Source organism: Topomyia yanbarensis, chromosome 2 (genome assembly GCF_030247195.1).
Source record: "Topomyia yanbarensis strain Yona2022 chromosome 2, ASM3024719v1, whole genome shotgun sequence".
Taxonomy (NCBI): domain Eukaryota; kingdom Metazoa; phylum Arthropoda; class Insecta; order Diptera; family Culicidae; genus Topomyia; species Topomyia yanbarensis.
This window is the reverse complement of record NC_080671.1, coordinates 67209748-67226105: the sequence shown is the minus strand read 5'-3', so window position 1 is coordinate 67226105 and position 16358 is coordinate 67209748. Positions and strand designations below refer to the sequence as shown.

Genomic DNA, 16358 nt, shown 5'->3' with positions numbered 1-16358 from the left:
GAGAGAGATTCGACTCAGTCAAGGCCTTCCATGGAATAAGGTACTTTTGAGTTGTTTGAGGTATACTCAAAATTAGCTAGATTCAACTTAAATTTAGGCATATCAAGGTTGAGTATAAAAAACCTGTCAATGGGTTGTGGTTTTTGCCGCGGTTAAAGGGAAACTACCTTCAACACAGTTTACCTAATTTTACCTTATTCCACGATATCCCGAGATTAAGTCAAAAGAGCTCAACTTTTGTTAGTTTTTCGTATCCGTGTAGGCTCAAAGTTCCCAGTCAAAAAGGGCAAGTTGCTGGTAAGCGGGGGTTATTTGCCAACTCGGATGCGCTAATTGCCCTACAATTTGCTGGTAATTAGGGGGCTATTTTATATGCAACATTTGGGCGATTTGCCGCCGTCATTTTTTTGCCGCTCTACCCGACCTTAAATCGCTCCCAAATCACCCAGGGAACGCGCCATTTAATCGCCCTTATTTGCCTGATATGAAAATTAAAAATAATAATTATTTTCGGATTCACTATCTACTCACATAAATTTATCGGTACACTAGCTAATCACCACCAGACTATAGGAATAATCGATGGTGAAATTCGTATTGCACACCAAAACTTACCACAATCTGACTTTCATTTAGACTCAGAGATTTTGTTCCACTATACTTACACACGATTTCACAATTTTCCACATTCGTTGGCTAAATTAAGCGCACTAATCAAACAAAATACAAGCGGGAACACGCCAATTGTTTAAAAAACAATTTTAAACTTAAGCCAAACATGAACCGCCATGTTTGAAGAACGCAAAAAACAACCAAGTCCATTTCAGCCGCCAGAAAATTTGTCTAAGTATTGAAATTGCCTTTAAATCGCATTCGCAAGTTGCATTTGTTCCTAGGGGCTATTAGCACAGGCGAGTTGAGTCAAACGTCAAACCTTTTAAATCGCCTGACCATGTTCGTCCGCATTTTTTTTGACAGGGTTACAGCAAAAACTGTGGGTGCCAGGAACAAAGAGGAGGGCATCATTTTAGGCAGTGTTGCGTATTCTCGAGGGGAACGACACTCCTTGATTTGTTGATGAAATGAACATAAAATTTATATTTCTGAACGGATTGATAAAGATTTACATTAGTTAGTTCGAAATGGATTCGCATTTTCAACATTGCCAAAAAAAGTTTCAAATGGCCGAAGATGATTTGAAATGTGTCATGAAAAACAAAATGAAATGCTCGAATTTCACGTTTTGACAGCTTCAGTGCTCGATGAAACCAAAACAAAACATTACCAGCAGCATAACTGCATGACCAAATCAAAACAAAAACATAAATTTTGTTGCCAGAATTGTTGAAAGATTCAAACATTGAGTATACAGAGTTGCCAGTTCCATCAAAATCGTCGAAATTCGAGCAAAATTTGCTTGAGATTGGATAGATTTTTTGTAATTTCTTCGATTTTTCTTAACAATGCTCGATTTGTTAGAACATTGTGAAAATTTTCTAAAATTATCGGAAAAAGTTTGAAGTTTGAAGAATTCGTGTAAAACTGAACGGAATAAAACAATCATTCTGAAGTGACGTTCCCCTCGGTGCTTTTGTTAAAGTGGTAAAAAAAGAGATCGGTTGAAGACTTTTTCGGCAATCGTAGTCACGGCGAAGACGTTTTTGGGAAACAATTTCGAGATGATCGCGTTTTAAGTTTCAAGTATAAACCACACCTCCGTAAGGGAGCAAAATGAAAAACGCTATAACTTTGCGTCTACTGCTCCAATCTTTGTAAAAAATTGAGATAGTATTCTTAAGAACCTGAACTTTACGATTTTTTGGCCGACCTTAACATATGCAACCCCTTAATTTATCGTGTATTGTGTGTTGTTCTACACGGAAAAATAAAACAACCCGCAGAATAAGTTCTTTTAACTTAAATTTAAGTAGTTTTGAGTCTTGCGTCGCTTTCGCACTTATTAGTGTTGTCAAAAACAGAGAGAGAGAGAGAGAGAGAGAGAGAGAGAGAGAGAGAGATTCGACTCAGTCAAGGCCTTCCATGGAATAAGGTACTTTTGAGTTGTTTGAGGTATACTCAAAATTAGCTAGATTCAACTTAAATTTAGGCATATCAAGGTTGAGTATAAAAAACCTGTCAATGGGTTGTGGTTTTTGCCGCGGTTAAAGGGAAACTACCTTCAACACAGTTTACCTAATTTTACCTTATTCCACGATATCCCGAGATTAAGTCAAAAGAGCTCAACTTTTGTTAGTTTTTCGTATCCGTGTAGGCTCAAAGTTCCCAGTCAAAAAGGGCAAGTTGCTGGTAAGCGGGGGTTATTTGCCAACTCGGATGCGCTAATTGCCCTACAATTTGCTGGTAATTAGGGGGCTATTTTATATGCAACATTTGGGCGATTTGCCGCCGTCATTTTTTTGCCGCTCTACCCGACCTTAAATCGCTCCCAAATCACCCAGGGAACGCGCCATTTAATCGCCCTTATTTGCCTGATATGAAAATTAAAAATAATAATTATTTTCGGATTCACTATCTACTCACATAAATTTATCGGTACACTAGCTAATCACCACCAGACTATAGGAATAATCGATGGTGAAATTCGTATTGCACACCAAAACTTACCACAATCTGACTTTCATTTAGACTCAGAGATTTTGTTCCACTATACTTACACACGATTTCACAATTTTCCACATTCGTTGGCTAAATTAAGCGCACTAATCAAACAAAATACAAGCGGGAACACGCCAATTGTTTAAAAAACAATTTTAAACTTAAGCCAAACATGAACCGCCATGTTTGAAGAACGCAAAAAACAACCAAGTCCATTTCAGCCGCCAGAAAATTTGTCTAAGTATTGAAATTGCCTTTAAATCGCATTCGCAAGTTGCATTTGTTCCTAGGGGCTATTAGCACAGGCGAGTTGAGTCAAACGTCAAACCTTTTAAATCGCCTGACCATGTTCGTCCGCATTTTTTTTGACAGGGTTACAGCAAAAACTGTGGGTGCCAGGAACAAAGAGGAGGGCATCATTTTAGGCAGTGTTGCGTATTCTCGAGCGTATTCTTCTGTATGAGACTCTATAATACCGCAGACTCTAGTCATGATATTTCGGCCGGATTTTGATCAGGGAAAATTGGTCTTTAAAGAATTCGATAATGGTTTTTTGTGCCGGTTTTTGAACACGGAAATTTTGTTGTCGTCTTTGACATTCTGCTGCCTTTAAAAAATACCAGTTGTATCGAAATAGTACATATTCTTGAAGATAATAAAAACATTATTTTCCCGCCGAAAACAATTCTTGTGGATTTGCCGGATTTTTGTATGGACATTTGTTGGAAGCCTGGCGCAGTTGGGCTTACACTTTTGGAATATAGATTTTTTGGGTAGACTTTTTTCGCCACAGAAAATGAAAATCTTTTTTGAAATACATTGGCAGTGAAATTTACCGATCATATTTCTAAGGTATAATTTAAGGCGTTGAGCATACTTTTGTACGAGAGAGTGCAAAATTGATGCAAAAATGGAAATGAAATTGCTTTCGTTGTCTCTTAGGCCGCTTACAGAGTAGCGGCGAGAAGCTGAGCTGGTACTGGTACTGACATTAGAATGCGAGAAACCTGCCTGCAGCAAAGTAATAGCATGATGTCAGAGTGAAAGCGGGCAGCCGGCGCAGATCCGCTCGACTTTCACTCTGACATCACCCATTTGGTGTGCAGGTTTCTCGCATCTCGCATTCTAATATCAGTTCCAGCGCCATGTTACAATGTTGATTGTCGGCTTCGCCACAATGAAAACATACTCTAGATTATCTCAATTGATTCCAACAATCCTAAGTCCTACCCTAGGTATATTGTCAGCTGTGTGAGTGGTAGTCCTCCAAGTCTGACGTTTACGTCTGGGACGGAGGAGTCACTCACGCGGAAGCACTCTCAACTAGGGTAACTCAATCGCAACGGTTTGAGCGAATGACGTCGCGCAACATGTCATTCATCGCTGTTGCAGCAATGGGAAGGGCTGCCAGGTTTAAACAATGTAAGTGTCAGATCGGGTGATATCGCGAAAATTGAAGTTTTTTCGGTATCATCCGAGCTTAGCCATACTCAGCTACCGCAAAGAACATTCTTTCTGCTCCCAACGCCCAATGAAATAGGAAGTCCGCGCGGTTTTACCGTAGTCAATATAAAGTCTTTTTGTATTTTTCTTAGATGGTGTTAAGTGTGCTTATTATGTTTTTTGTTATAGAGTAAGAAGCAAGAATGAGAAACGAATAGAAGATTAAAAATTTGTCGGATATATAAAAGATGTTAGTACGGTTAGTGTAATTGTCATGAATTTAAAAAGTTTTGTCTTAATTCCAATTATAAAGTTAAATTGTATATCTTGCAACAGTGTTAAAAGTAGGAAAAGCTAAAAACGGAAAAGCACGAAACATGCGAAGTAAAACGGGATAAAAAGGTAACATTATTAAATACAATGGGTCAAAAGTTGGTGTAGACAACATGTGGCTCATTTGTTAATTTCTGTTGGGCAGGTCCCCAGCGGCCTCTCTTTATCTTTATCTCTGGCCTCGGACTTCGTCCGAAGGACATCTCTTCGGCAGGAAGGTCGACGATAAATCGCATTCTCAGCCACAAGCCTCGCAGTGGACAGAGCACGAACGGGGGAGCCGTGAGTCCCTGCTACGAAGGTACGAAAATCGACAGTACGTTCGATGCCAGAAAACAGCACATATGGAGGCGACGGAAGCTTCGTCGCCATTTTGGATTCTGAACTGGAATACCAAGCTAAAGCAGTTCGAACTCGGATACAAAGCGCTAGTCACAAATCGTCTAGCCACCAGAACTTCGTCTACAGCTGCCACAATGTTCGTTAATCCCAGCGGTCATCTTCTACCTGTCAGCACTACCATAACCAGATCTGCACCAAAAAACGACCATTTCTAAAGCGCAAGTAGAAAATTAAATGTGACGTCACATAGTTAAGTTTTGTACATAGATTTATGTTTTTGTCAACGGTAACAATAAATAGTAAGAATGTAATTTGGGTAATAGCTTAGTTTGTCACAGAGTGAACATTACCAGCACATTTACCACAAAGTTCAAATCGTCCTCCGGACTCGAAAGGAGTCGTCAGCCCTCGTCTTCGGGTGTTCAACTAGAAAGAAAATTCAAGGTTTCACTTGGTGATACATAGCGCATACCTTTTGGTCTTTCACCTTGGTTGCCAGCAGCTATAACCCGGTCAAACCATTCGGAATTTGGTTCGGAATCCTGAATGGAGTCAGTATGGATTCCAAATCAAATGCAATAACCGATTCTGAGTCGGAATCGGTTGTTGCATTTAATTTGGAATCCATAATGACTCCATTAAAAAATCCGAACCGGTTCCGGAATGAGTTTAACTGGGAAATGGTCCGTTTTCCCGTAGTTCCCAAAGTGAATGAGTCCCGTGGTGAGTATGTGTACGCACAAAACGAGTACCAGCATAAACCCCTTCCAGCCAGCTCAGCTTCTCGCCGCCACTCCGTGATCACCCTTAGTTTTAAATTGGCCGAAAATAGCCAACAGAATCGATACAATAGGTATAACATTTTTTATACATTTTTTTTTGAGTGTAGTGATACGTCCCGAGCGTATAATGGACTGAATCATCCGAATTTTTAATGAGAAGTGGGTTTGAAAGAAACCTCTAAAAATATATTATATGTTACTGGCTGCCCTAATAAACATTTTATGATTCAAGAACCTAACGACCTGTTCAGGGTATCATCCAAACAATATGTGGAATCATTGCACTGTATGGGTTAAAGTCCGTGTATAATATTTTTTATTATGGCGGGCTTTAAGTCTGAAATATTTCAAAAATAAAATTGACAAGGTCAACATATGTGGTGTTACCTTAAACGCGCATAAACCTGAGAAGAGGACCTTCTGAGAGAAAATTCGAAAAATTCTCATAACAGAATTCAGAGATGCCAGGTACACATATTAATCTGTGTTTCGCAGATTTTCAATGCGTTGCACAGATTTTCAAAACTACACCGATTTTCAATGTTTTCTGTTATAATGCGCAAATTTTCGCAGTTTTCTGTTACAATGCACAGATTTTGCCTCTTGCTATAACAAACTAAAAACCGTTTTGAGACAAAATTGCGTTATCCTCAATCAAAGATTTTTACACATGTTACACACAGTTTTCAAAAAATATTACCTGGACTCCCTGTTAAGGATTTAAAAAATGTAAACAGAAAAGCGCTAGACATAAGCAATGACACTGCGTAAATTTCGTGATTATTCTGTGAATGATCTTTTCGCTTATCAGTAAATTATTAAAAATTTTATACCATATCATAGCATACGTATTTCTTTTTCCTGTGCTTCTCTGCAAAACAAGCTCACAAGCAACCGGAGAAACTAATAGACGCAAGCCAGTGTCAGACCAAAGAAAGCGCATCAATAATTTTCGTTCTCCTTCGTAATAGCAGTAAGAGTTTGGTGCTTGTACATAGCGGACGTTTCTTGAAACACGTATCGATCGGTTGTCAATATTATTTATAAGAAAGCAGAAAATGAGGCTCATTCCCGTCTTTATATTGCTGGTAGCGTTTTCTACCGCATACGGAACAATTTTCGGCGATGGCGTCAAGTTCATCAAAAATCTTAAAAGTAAACTGCGGCGACGAAATGTTTTTCAGTTCGAGCGGCAGCTGTCTCCGGTAATTTTTGGTGAGTAGGTACCTATTTTCGAGTTAGGTTATAGAAGTACAATTGGCACAGTTTGACGGATTCATACTTAGTTGTTTCTAGTCTGATTATTATTTCAAAAGAAACGAGTCACGTTGGCGTTAATTGAAACACCATTCAAGCTGATGTCGTGTTCCACTGGAAGAAAAAAACTCATTAACATCGACAAATCAATTTAATTAGCTTTCGCTAATCTTATATTTATAATTTATATCTATAACAAAATTGATGTCTGTAACATCAGATCTCTTTGTAATGATTTTTTGTCTTATGAAGAGCAGATTATATAGATGCATCGAAAACGTTTCAAGAAATCAAAAGGTATGGGTTCCTGAACTTCCTGTGTTTGATGTGCGATCCGACACATTCAATTGGCTGGACTGCCCATGATCGCATATTTGTCCCGTTTTCTATGGGATTTCCTATCTTTATGGGACTGATATGCGATCATGGGCAGTGGAGTACCTAGAATAACTGAGACATTTACGTCCAGCTATCTAGCCGTTGAGTTGTGTACGGTCAGTGACTAATAACGTAGCCCAGAACAATGTCAACTGTTTGTAAAACATTTCCTAGTTCACATACTCCACGCTTTTCTTGCCACATTTTAAAGGCAACTGTCATGCTCCGTTTATATTAATTGAAAGTAATGACGCCAAACGCTGACTTAAGGTTGCAATAATCTGCTTTGTATTTGTTTGTTCTGATAATACACAACGATCAGGCGAGCATCGCACGATTGCGAATGACCTCCTTCTGTATTAGGAAGCGATAAAGTTGGCTGCAGCTATATATATTGTTATTGCAACTGTACCGGTTGTAGTCCTGTCGGTTTCACGGTTCTGTGGTATTTATGTTTTCAAAGTTGTACTACACCGGTGTAATCGGTGATACTTTCATTCAAACTGTAATAAGTATACTTCTATAACTTGCCGTTATGTCGGTGTAGCATCACCTGAAAACAAATACTCTATTGGAGTATGTATACTTATGTACGTAATGTACCAGTAATAGAGTTTTGAATATGTTGAATTTAGAAAATAGCTGCCTCGACGTATTGCATATTCAGTTTTTCAAACCGTTTAACAATATGTTACTTGATTTCCAGTACCCGGAGATGGCGGCAATCAAATGGATGCCATCATAAACAAACCGAGCAGCGTGCATTTCTACTGTCAGAAAACCAGTGACACATACTTCAATCTGTGGCTTAACAAGGAGCTGTTGCTGCCCTTGGTTATCGACTGCTGGATCGACAATATGCGGCTGTACTACAATAGTACCACAAGAAAAACACAAAATTCCCCAGGTGTAGAAATTCGCATTCCCGGCTTCGGTTCGTCGGAATCAGTCGAGTGGATTGATCCATCCCACGCCACAGTAGGAGCGTATTTCGTGAACATTGGTAATGCGCTGGTCCAAAACGGCTATAAACGAGATGTCTCCATACGAGGAGCGCCGTACGATTTTCGAAAGGCGCCAAGTAAGTTATCTGGCCTACATTCCTAGTTTATAATAAAATGATTCTGAATTGCAGACGAAAATCAGGATTGGTTCATCAAACTGAAACATCTGGTCGAGGAGACGTACACTCTGAACAAAAACATGTCGATTACGTTCATTGTACACAGCATGGGTGCCCCTATGACGCTATTGTTCCTACAAATGCAAACTCAGGAATGGAAAGATCAATATATCCGAAGGGTTATTTCCCTTGCCGGAGCTTGGGGTGGTAGTGTGAAAACCATAAAATGCTTCGCAGTAGGTGATGACCTGGGGGCGTTTGCCCTTAGCGGTAAGGTACTGCGCGAAGAGCAAATTACCAGCCCATCATTGGCATGGCTGTTACCCAGTCCATTGATCTGGAAGCCAAACGAAGTGATGGTTCGGTCGTTATCCAGAAATTACACTATGGACCAGCTGGAAGATTTCTTCAAGTATAGAGCTAAGACTAACAAATTTCAGTAGTAAAAGTAACTTTCATTGTAGGGATATTGACTATCCGGACGGCTGGGAAATGCGGAAGGATACTTTGTCTTACGTGTTGAACTTTACCGCCCCTGGAGTTGAATTGCATTGTCTGTACGGGACTGGCACAAATACTGTTGAAAGGTAAGACTTATTCATATATTGCGTTTCACTATTACCTACTTCTAACCATTATTTTCCACAGTCTAAACTACGAAAAATCGTTCGATCTGAATGGGAAGCCTACTCTGCTATATGGCGATGGTGACGGAACAGTCAACCGACGCTCACTAGAGGCCTGCCAACACTGGAAAAATCAGCAGAAACAACCGATCTTTATGCGTGAGTTTCCCGGAGCTGATCATATGAATATCTTGGCCAATTTAGGTGTGCTTGATAGCATTGTTAAAGTGTTGATGTACAACTGAACATTTGAATGTTAGTTAAATATTGTCACCGTAATCCAAATAGAGAGTATGAGACTTGCAGTTTTTGATTCAAGATTGCACTAGAAAAATAAGCAAATTGTTAGTGCTTTGTAATTGCCTCTATGATATTATGTTACTTTTAATAAATTAGATAAATATAATTATTGTATTATGCAATCTTAAATTCCCATAAGGGAAAATTGGACTGAACCACTTTGTGCATTAAGGGCACAAAACCTAACTTAAATTAAGTTTTATTTATTTTTTTTTAAATAAAACTTAATTTATAATTATTGTAGCTTTTCAGATTATTTGCAACACTTCTTTTTAGGCGACTTCTTGAACTTGCGATCATTGTTTCGGGCAACCATCGTAAGCGCTTCTTTGTCGCACTATGCTATATTTCTCTTTAGTGGAAACTATTTTTTCTCCATCAAGGAGAAAATTGTTCAAAACTTTTAAACATCTTTGCGTGTGAAGAGCACAAAACCTATAACTAAATTACTGCCCATAATCGCAAGTCAGTCCCAAGTATTATGAGATTCCTTATTTACATGGGACTGACTGCCGTGGTCGATCCAGCCGGAATCGCTTCCAGTTCACTGATGCCCCGATGACCCTAAACCGATGGTTTGTCGTATTCGGTGTTACTCTACGTAGTCTCCGACGCTGAAGCTAGCCTGCCTCGCGGAGCGTTCCCCGACGAAAGAATGTCTCCCGAAACCGTTGACGGACTCGTAATTCTTGCTTTAATGCAGTCCAGCAGAGTGCTGAGGTATGTCCAGCGATTGCGTCTGGTTCACTGGACCCCCGACGATTCAAGCCGGCGATTTGTTACGATCTACTCGAAATTGTCCCCGGAGTTTCCCGGTTTGGAAGATTTTCCGAAATCGATGCTTCCCGTGCAGAAGTCGGTTATACGGCTTTGGGAGGGGGTGACTTCCAGTTCACAGGTGTCCCGACGACTATTTACCGGTGCTACTTTACGATCTACTCAAACTAGCCCCTTGTGGAGGGCCTAGCTTACTCCGACGGAGAAATTTCCGACGTCGAAAGATCTCTCGAAACTGTTGTATCTAGACAACTGGTTGGTTTTGTGCCGATGTCAGTCCTGCGATTTTGGGAGGGCGACATCCAGTTTTCAGATGCTTCGTCGACCTGTCGTCAACAATGCGTGCGCGTCAACTCCCCGGTGGTGGATCTAGTGATCGCGGTCTCCCTTATCTCTCTTCAGCAGATTAACTTGTCCAGTGCCAAGGTCGGTCCGGCGATTCCGGTTGGAGTGTTACTTCCGATTCATCGGTGCTTCGATCGTCCACCGTGGAGGTTTTCTCTTAGCTTGAATAAAATTTTGAATAAAATTTTCTCAAATAAAATTGTCTCAATTTTCTCAAAATTACGATAATCGGATGAAAAATGAATTTTGACCATGAAGTTGAAGCAAGTGATGTCGAGGATTTCTGTTCAATTAAATTCATACGAATTGTTCGTATCTTCGAACTTCAAATGGTGGTATCTCAGGAACTCCACGGCCGATTGGAGCAGTTTTAGGCTCTTTGGAAAGAAGAGTGAATATGGTAAACTATAGATGTAAGCTTTTTGTGCATAAATGGTTTACCTTTGTTCTGCATCAAGAAAAAGCAATTAAAAAATTCAATGTCATATCAATAATTTATCTTTATGCGCCTTCCAGTTTTTGAGATGGTCTCCCATGGGTTACTTAACATGAATCTGGCTCAAAATTTAGTGAGTTTTCAATATATACATATATATATATATATATATATATATATATATATATATATATATATATATATATATATATATATATATATATATATATATATATATATATATATATATATATATATATATATATATATATATATATATATATATATATATATATATATATATATATATATATATATATATATATATATATATATATATATATATATATATATATATATATATATATATATATATATATATATATATATATATATATATATATATATATATATATATATATATATATATATATATTAGGGTGGGGCAAAATGATCGTTTTTTCAGCACAGCATTTTTTGGTTCCTTTTGGGGTCTCAAACAACTGTGCAAAATTTGGGGTCGATTGGTGTTGACCAGGCGTGGCGCATTGCGTTTGAAATTTGTATGGAGATTAGTATGGGAAAACCTACATTTTTGCATTTTTAATTCTACAGACTACAATTCTTCTTGTAGTATGTCAACAAATAGATACAAGTATAGTCCAGGATATGCTGAACAACTTTGCCGAAGGATGTATGGTGTTAGAATGTCTCTAAGCCAAGTTATAGCTGTTCAAAGTTCGATACATCGAATTAAATGCCAAAAATCATTTTTATTGCCAACACTGCGGGTGTACCAATGGTATTTCATATAGCATACCAAAATAACATTATATATTTTAGATTTACCACATTGGTATGTTTGGATGAATTATTCAAAAGCCTTAGCTCAATTTCATGAGCGTAGATAGTTGAGCAATAGGACGTAGTGAGGGGTGAGGGGGGATGTAAAAATTCGAACTTTAATATGTAGAAATTCGAACTGAAATGTTATCGAGTTGGAATGTTCAAATGCATTATTCCAAAACATTTACACATTGTCCTACGCATAATAGTAACGATGAAATAAAACACACTGTATCCCTTTGCCTGTACTTTTATCAATAAAAGTTACGTTATAGACTGAATCAACTGATTTCGAGTTGATATGTCAGAGGATTATATTTCGGTTTAATAAATCGACTGATATTCTTCTTTTAGAGTTTTAAAAAGGTTTAAATGGATAATCCGGTGGGAAAGCTGAACACAAATTTTCCTACGCACACTACCAAGCGTTCAATTCTAACACATGCTTAAAAAAGGTAACTTGAACCTTAATACGCACTATGATTTGATAGCATGCTCATTTCTATGCTGTTCGATCACGAGGCGTGAAGCTAATTTCTGGATTTCAACATGAAATCCACCAAATCCCTACAGCAATTTTTGCTTCAGGTGATCGAACAGCATCGAAATGAGCATCACATCAAATCATAGCGCGTATTAAACTGAAATATAATCAATGCAATCCTCTGACATATCAACTCGACATCAGTTGATTTAGTCTGTAATGTAACTTCTATTGATAAAAGTCAAGGCAAAAGGATACAGTATGTTTTAGTTCATCGTTACTATTATGCGTAGGACATTGTGTAAATGTTTTGAAATAATTCGTCTGAACATTCCAACTCGACAACATTTCAGTTCGAATTTCTACATATTAAAGTCCCCCCCCCCCCCCCCCCTCATTCCTCACTACGTCCTATTGCTCAACTATCTACGCTCATGAAATTGAGCTAAGGCTTTTGAATAATTCATCCAAACATACCAATGTGGTAAATCTAAAATATATAATGTTATTTTGGTATGCTATATGAAATACCATTGGTACCCCCGCAGTGTTGGCAATAAAAATGATTTTTGGCATTTAATTCGATGTATCGAACTTTGAACAGCTATAACTTGGCTTAGAGACATTCTAACACCATACATCCTTCGGCAAAGTTGTTCAGCATATCATGAACTATACTTATATCTATTTGTTGGCATACTGCAGGAAGAATTGTAGTCTGTAGAAATAAAAATGCAAAAATGTAGGTTTTCCCATACTAATCTCCATACAAATTTCAAACGCAATGCGCTACGCCGGGTCAACACCAATCGACCCCAAATTTTGCACAGTTGTTTGGGACCCCAAAAGGAACCAAAAAAGTACTGTGCTCGGTTGATGTGGCTATGATTAAGTTTGTCCATATAACAATGCCCCACCCTAATATATATATATATATATATATATATATATATATATATATATATATATATATATATATATATATATATATATATATATATATATATATATATATATATATATATATATATATATATATATATATATATATATATATATATATATATATATATATATATATATATATATATATATATATATATATATATATATATATATATATATATACCCATATGGAGACGCCCTATAGCTCATAAATCTTCTTACAAATTGGTTAAACAACATCATATTACTGAAAAAATTGTGATTTTTACTAGTTTTGTCAACCATTTCTGCTATCCCATGTGATTGACTACTATTATTAACGTGTATATTAACCCTTTAACGACCAATGCCTTCCAAAGGGTGTACATAAAGGTAGTCGAAAAAATTATGGAATTTCAAAACTGATAGCAGAAATGGGTTCAGCGACCCAAAATTAGTTAAAAACACAATTTTTAGCAACGTAACCTATTTTTTATAATTTTGTCACAACAGGTGCCACTATGCATCGTGGGCCTGCTGTACCGTAGTTATTACCTTCTTCGTTTGCACAGATCAGACATCTCGGAGGTGGTCGAACTATTGGCACTTGAAGCACACTTCCGGTCGCTGAGAAACACTCAGTGGACATACCAACCAGCCAACTTTGATCTTCCCGGTTTTTAGAGCCTTGTTTGCTGCTTCGACTGGAAGCCGCTTGTGAACCGAAAGGTCCCTCCTTCATTCGGATCGTCATCTGTACTTCTCCAAGCTCGCACTGTTCTTTTAGAGCTTCTTCCGAGAATATTTTATCCTGGTCCTTACATTGGATGGTTGCCTCCGGGCACAAGGCTCTCACTTCCATCGCTTCGCCCATGGCTTTCTAGGTGAGCTCTCTATAAGTAGAGCCGGTGTGAGTTCCCCTGATCTTCTTAACGTCTGAGCCCAGCTCCTTGAGTACGGGGTTTATACGCATTTCGCGCCGTACCTTCTCTTTACGAATCATAGTTAGCTCTGACTATTAGTGCTTCACCTTTGTTTCGTTCCTTGTAGTTCGCCTTCCGTTTTGTGCTGCCGACGAGTTCCCATTTGGTGTTTTTACCCACGTTAGTGGCAGCTTCGTTCGCTACGCGTACCACGATGCCGGGCCGACTTTCCATGAACATGTACAATTTTGCACCTGTGTACAAAATTTCGTGCACGCGTTCAACTTCAAACATGCTTCGTCTCGATGTACAAGTTCGCCTCGAACATCGAACTCAAGCGAACACCGGGTGCGTACACGAGAACGATTTGCACATGACAAAAAGAGTCAGCGCTAGTGACGATAAGAGTGAGAAAGAGAAAACTGGTGCCACGAACCGATGTGTACGCACACCTTGTACGTACATGGAGTTCAGTTGTGCAGGCGAACATGTGCACGTGTTTAGGTATGAAATAGCTTGTTTGAGTTCATACACGAAGTATGGGTTTAATATGAGCACAGAACCAGAGCGAACATTGTGTGCGATGTGCATATGGGAAGACTGATGCCGGGAGCCTCGTAGTGTTTCTTATAGGATTTTGATTGATTGACACCGGTGTAGTGGATTGCACTGGTTTTGCACTTTCTAGCAGAAGTATCAATGGAACATACCCAGTTTTCTGCACTTTTGCTAGAAAGTGCAAAAACCGTGCAGTTTCAGTGCACTCTACTACACGGGTGTCAATAAATCGAAAACCCCATTAGAATCTCCTGGTCTCGCATCACCTGGTGAACCTCTTGGCCTCTTCGGCGTAGAGAGGGACACGGTTTCCGTTCCCTGGGGTTTGTCTTTTGCCTCATAAATCTTCCTCACTTGTTTGCCTTATTTACAATGACTTCTGGCGATCGACAACTCCTTTTAGGTTAACTCCGCTTTCTGCTCCAAGGTTCTCCATTCCTTGACGGCCAATCCAAGGTTTCCTTGTATCTTCAGGAACAGTGTCTTGATGTCCTTGTGCACATTAATCCTTTTGTCGACAGTAGATTCGAGAGGTTGGGGCTCCGATTGAAAAAGCTGACCACTCTTTTCGTCGTTTTTTGCTGTCTCCAGCCTTCTATTACTAACCTACACCCCCCCCCCCCCCCTTCCGGTCTTCCTAGCTGTTGACGGCTTCCGAACAGTTATCACGTTGATGATAGTGAATTCGACGACATTCAACAATTTCGCCAATTTGGCGCGTGAGTAGTTCGGATTTGCTTCTATTGCTTCGATGTCATTTTCAGAAAACGTCAAAATCAAACAGTAGGCAGATGCTACATACATACTTTTGGAAAGTGAGGGGTGTGCAGATTTTTCAAGTTGAAGTTGACCAATTTTTGATCACAACACCCTTTACTTAGTATTATATCAGCAAATGAAGATTTACAGGGGTTCTCAACTCGTCCCACGTAATGATATTTCCCCTCATTCCCCAACCGCTGCAAGCACTTGTCGGGCATTTAAATTATTTTCTTGTCTCATGTAGGATTTGCTTTTATCAGATCGGACACGGTCATATTATCTCAAAAACTCAACGTAGGGGTTAGGTAGGGGAGAGAGGGTAACGGGGGAACAGCAGGAACTATGAAACATTCGCAATAAAATCATAATGCATGAACAGAATCGCTTCATTCCCTCATATTTCATGATTTCTAATTCTTTACACGTGTTTCGATATTTTTTTTTGAAGACTTCCGATAACTCTATCTCTTTTAATGCATATTTGTTTGTTTTGCAATAGCTAGAGTAAATTTGCAATGAAAAGTATTATTATATTTTTACGAGTTACCGTTCATCGAATAAATGTTTAGTCTGTTGTTATTTATATCAAATATTATGATCAACATTTACCGCGACCAAAGTTTTTTGATAACTTGTCATGGTTCTGTGTAATTTCACAATTTTCATGAATAGGTTCATAAACGTTTCATAATTACCCATTGGGTAATTATGAAACGATGACGTGTGTGGAATAGTGGAAATTTTTAGTTTCTGTGATCTATCTTAAAATATGAATGGGTTCCGATTTTCCGTAGTAAATACTGCTAATACAGTGCAAAATTTGACAAGTTTTGTAGAAATTATCTTTACTTTTAGGATTGCAGCTTATATGCATATATGGTGGTCCGTTGTTACGCAATGATGTAGTGAATTATTTCATAAACAAACGATTTTCACCTCAATATAACTTTAATTAGAATCGTAAGGGGCTCTGTTCGTAATGTTTAAAAGCACAATATAGAGGTAAAATATTCCACTAAAGACGACGTCATGTTTCATAGTTCCTACCCATGAGGCACACTGATATATTTTGTCATCGGTTATTTATTATCCAAAAATGTTAT

The 16358-nt window shown here is 38.5% G+C and overlaps 1 protein-coding gene across 2 annotated transcripts; it reads left to right on the top strand.

Moving 5' to 3' along the window:
- The first annotated feature begins 6254 nt into the window (after positions 1-6254).
- On the top strand, positions 6255-9306 carry LOC131678271 (phospholipase A2 group XV-like). Of its 2 annotated transcripts, none has more exons than XM_058958290.1 (5): positions 6255-6731; positions 7858-8232; positions 8287-8686; positions 8739-8861; positions 8923-9306. In XM_058958290.1, the coding sequence occupies exons 1-5, from the start codon at positions 6575-6577 to the stop codon at positions 9143-9145; spliced, it is 1278 nt and encodes a 425-aa protein (XP_058814273.1). In that variant the 5' UTR covers positions 6255-6574; the 3' UTR covers positions 9146-9306. The 2 variants fall into 2 exon arrangements, with proteins under 2 accessions (XP_058814273.1, XP_058814274.1); XM_058958291.1 differs by lacking the exon at positions 6255-6731 and adding an exon at positions 7593-7741.
- Positions 9307-16358: the final 7052 nt, after the last annotated feature.

Coding starts and splice junctions, on each gene's coding strand:
- LOC131678271 (XM_058958290.1), top strand. CDS start 6,575: ATGAGGCTCATTCCCGTCTTTATATTGCTGGTAGCGTTTTCTACCGCA. Junction 6,732..7,857: donor GCTGTCTCCGGTAATTTTTG/GTGAGTAGGTAC, acceptor CTTGATTTCCAG/TACCCGGAGATGGCGGCAAT. Junction 8,233..8,286: donor CGATTTTCGAAAGGCGCCAA/GTAAGTTATCTG, acceptor TCTGAATTGCAG/ACGAAAATCAGGATTGGTTC.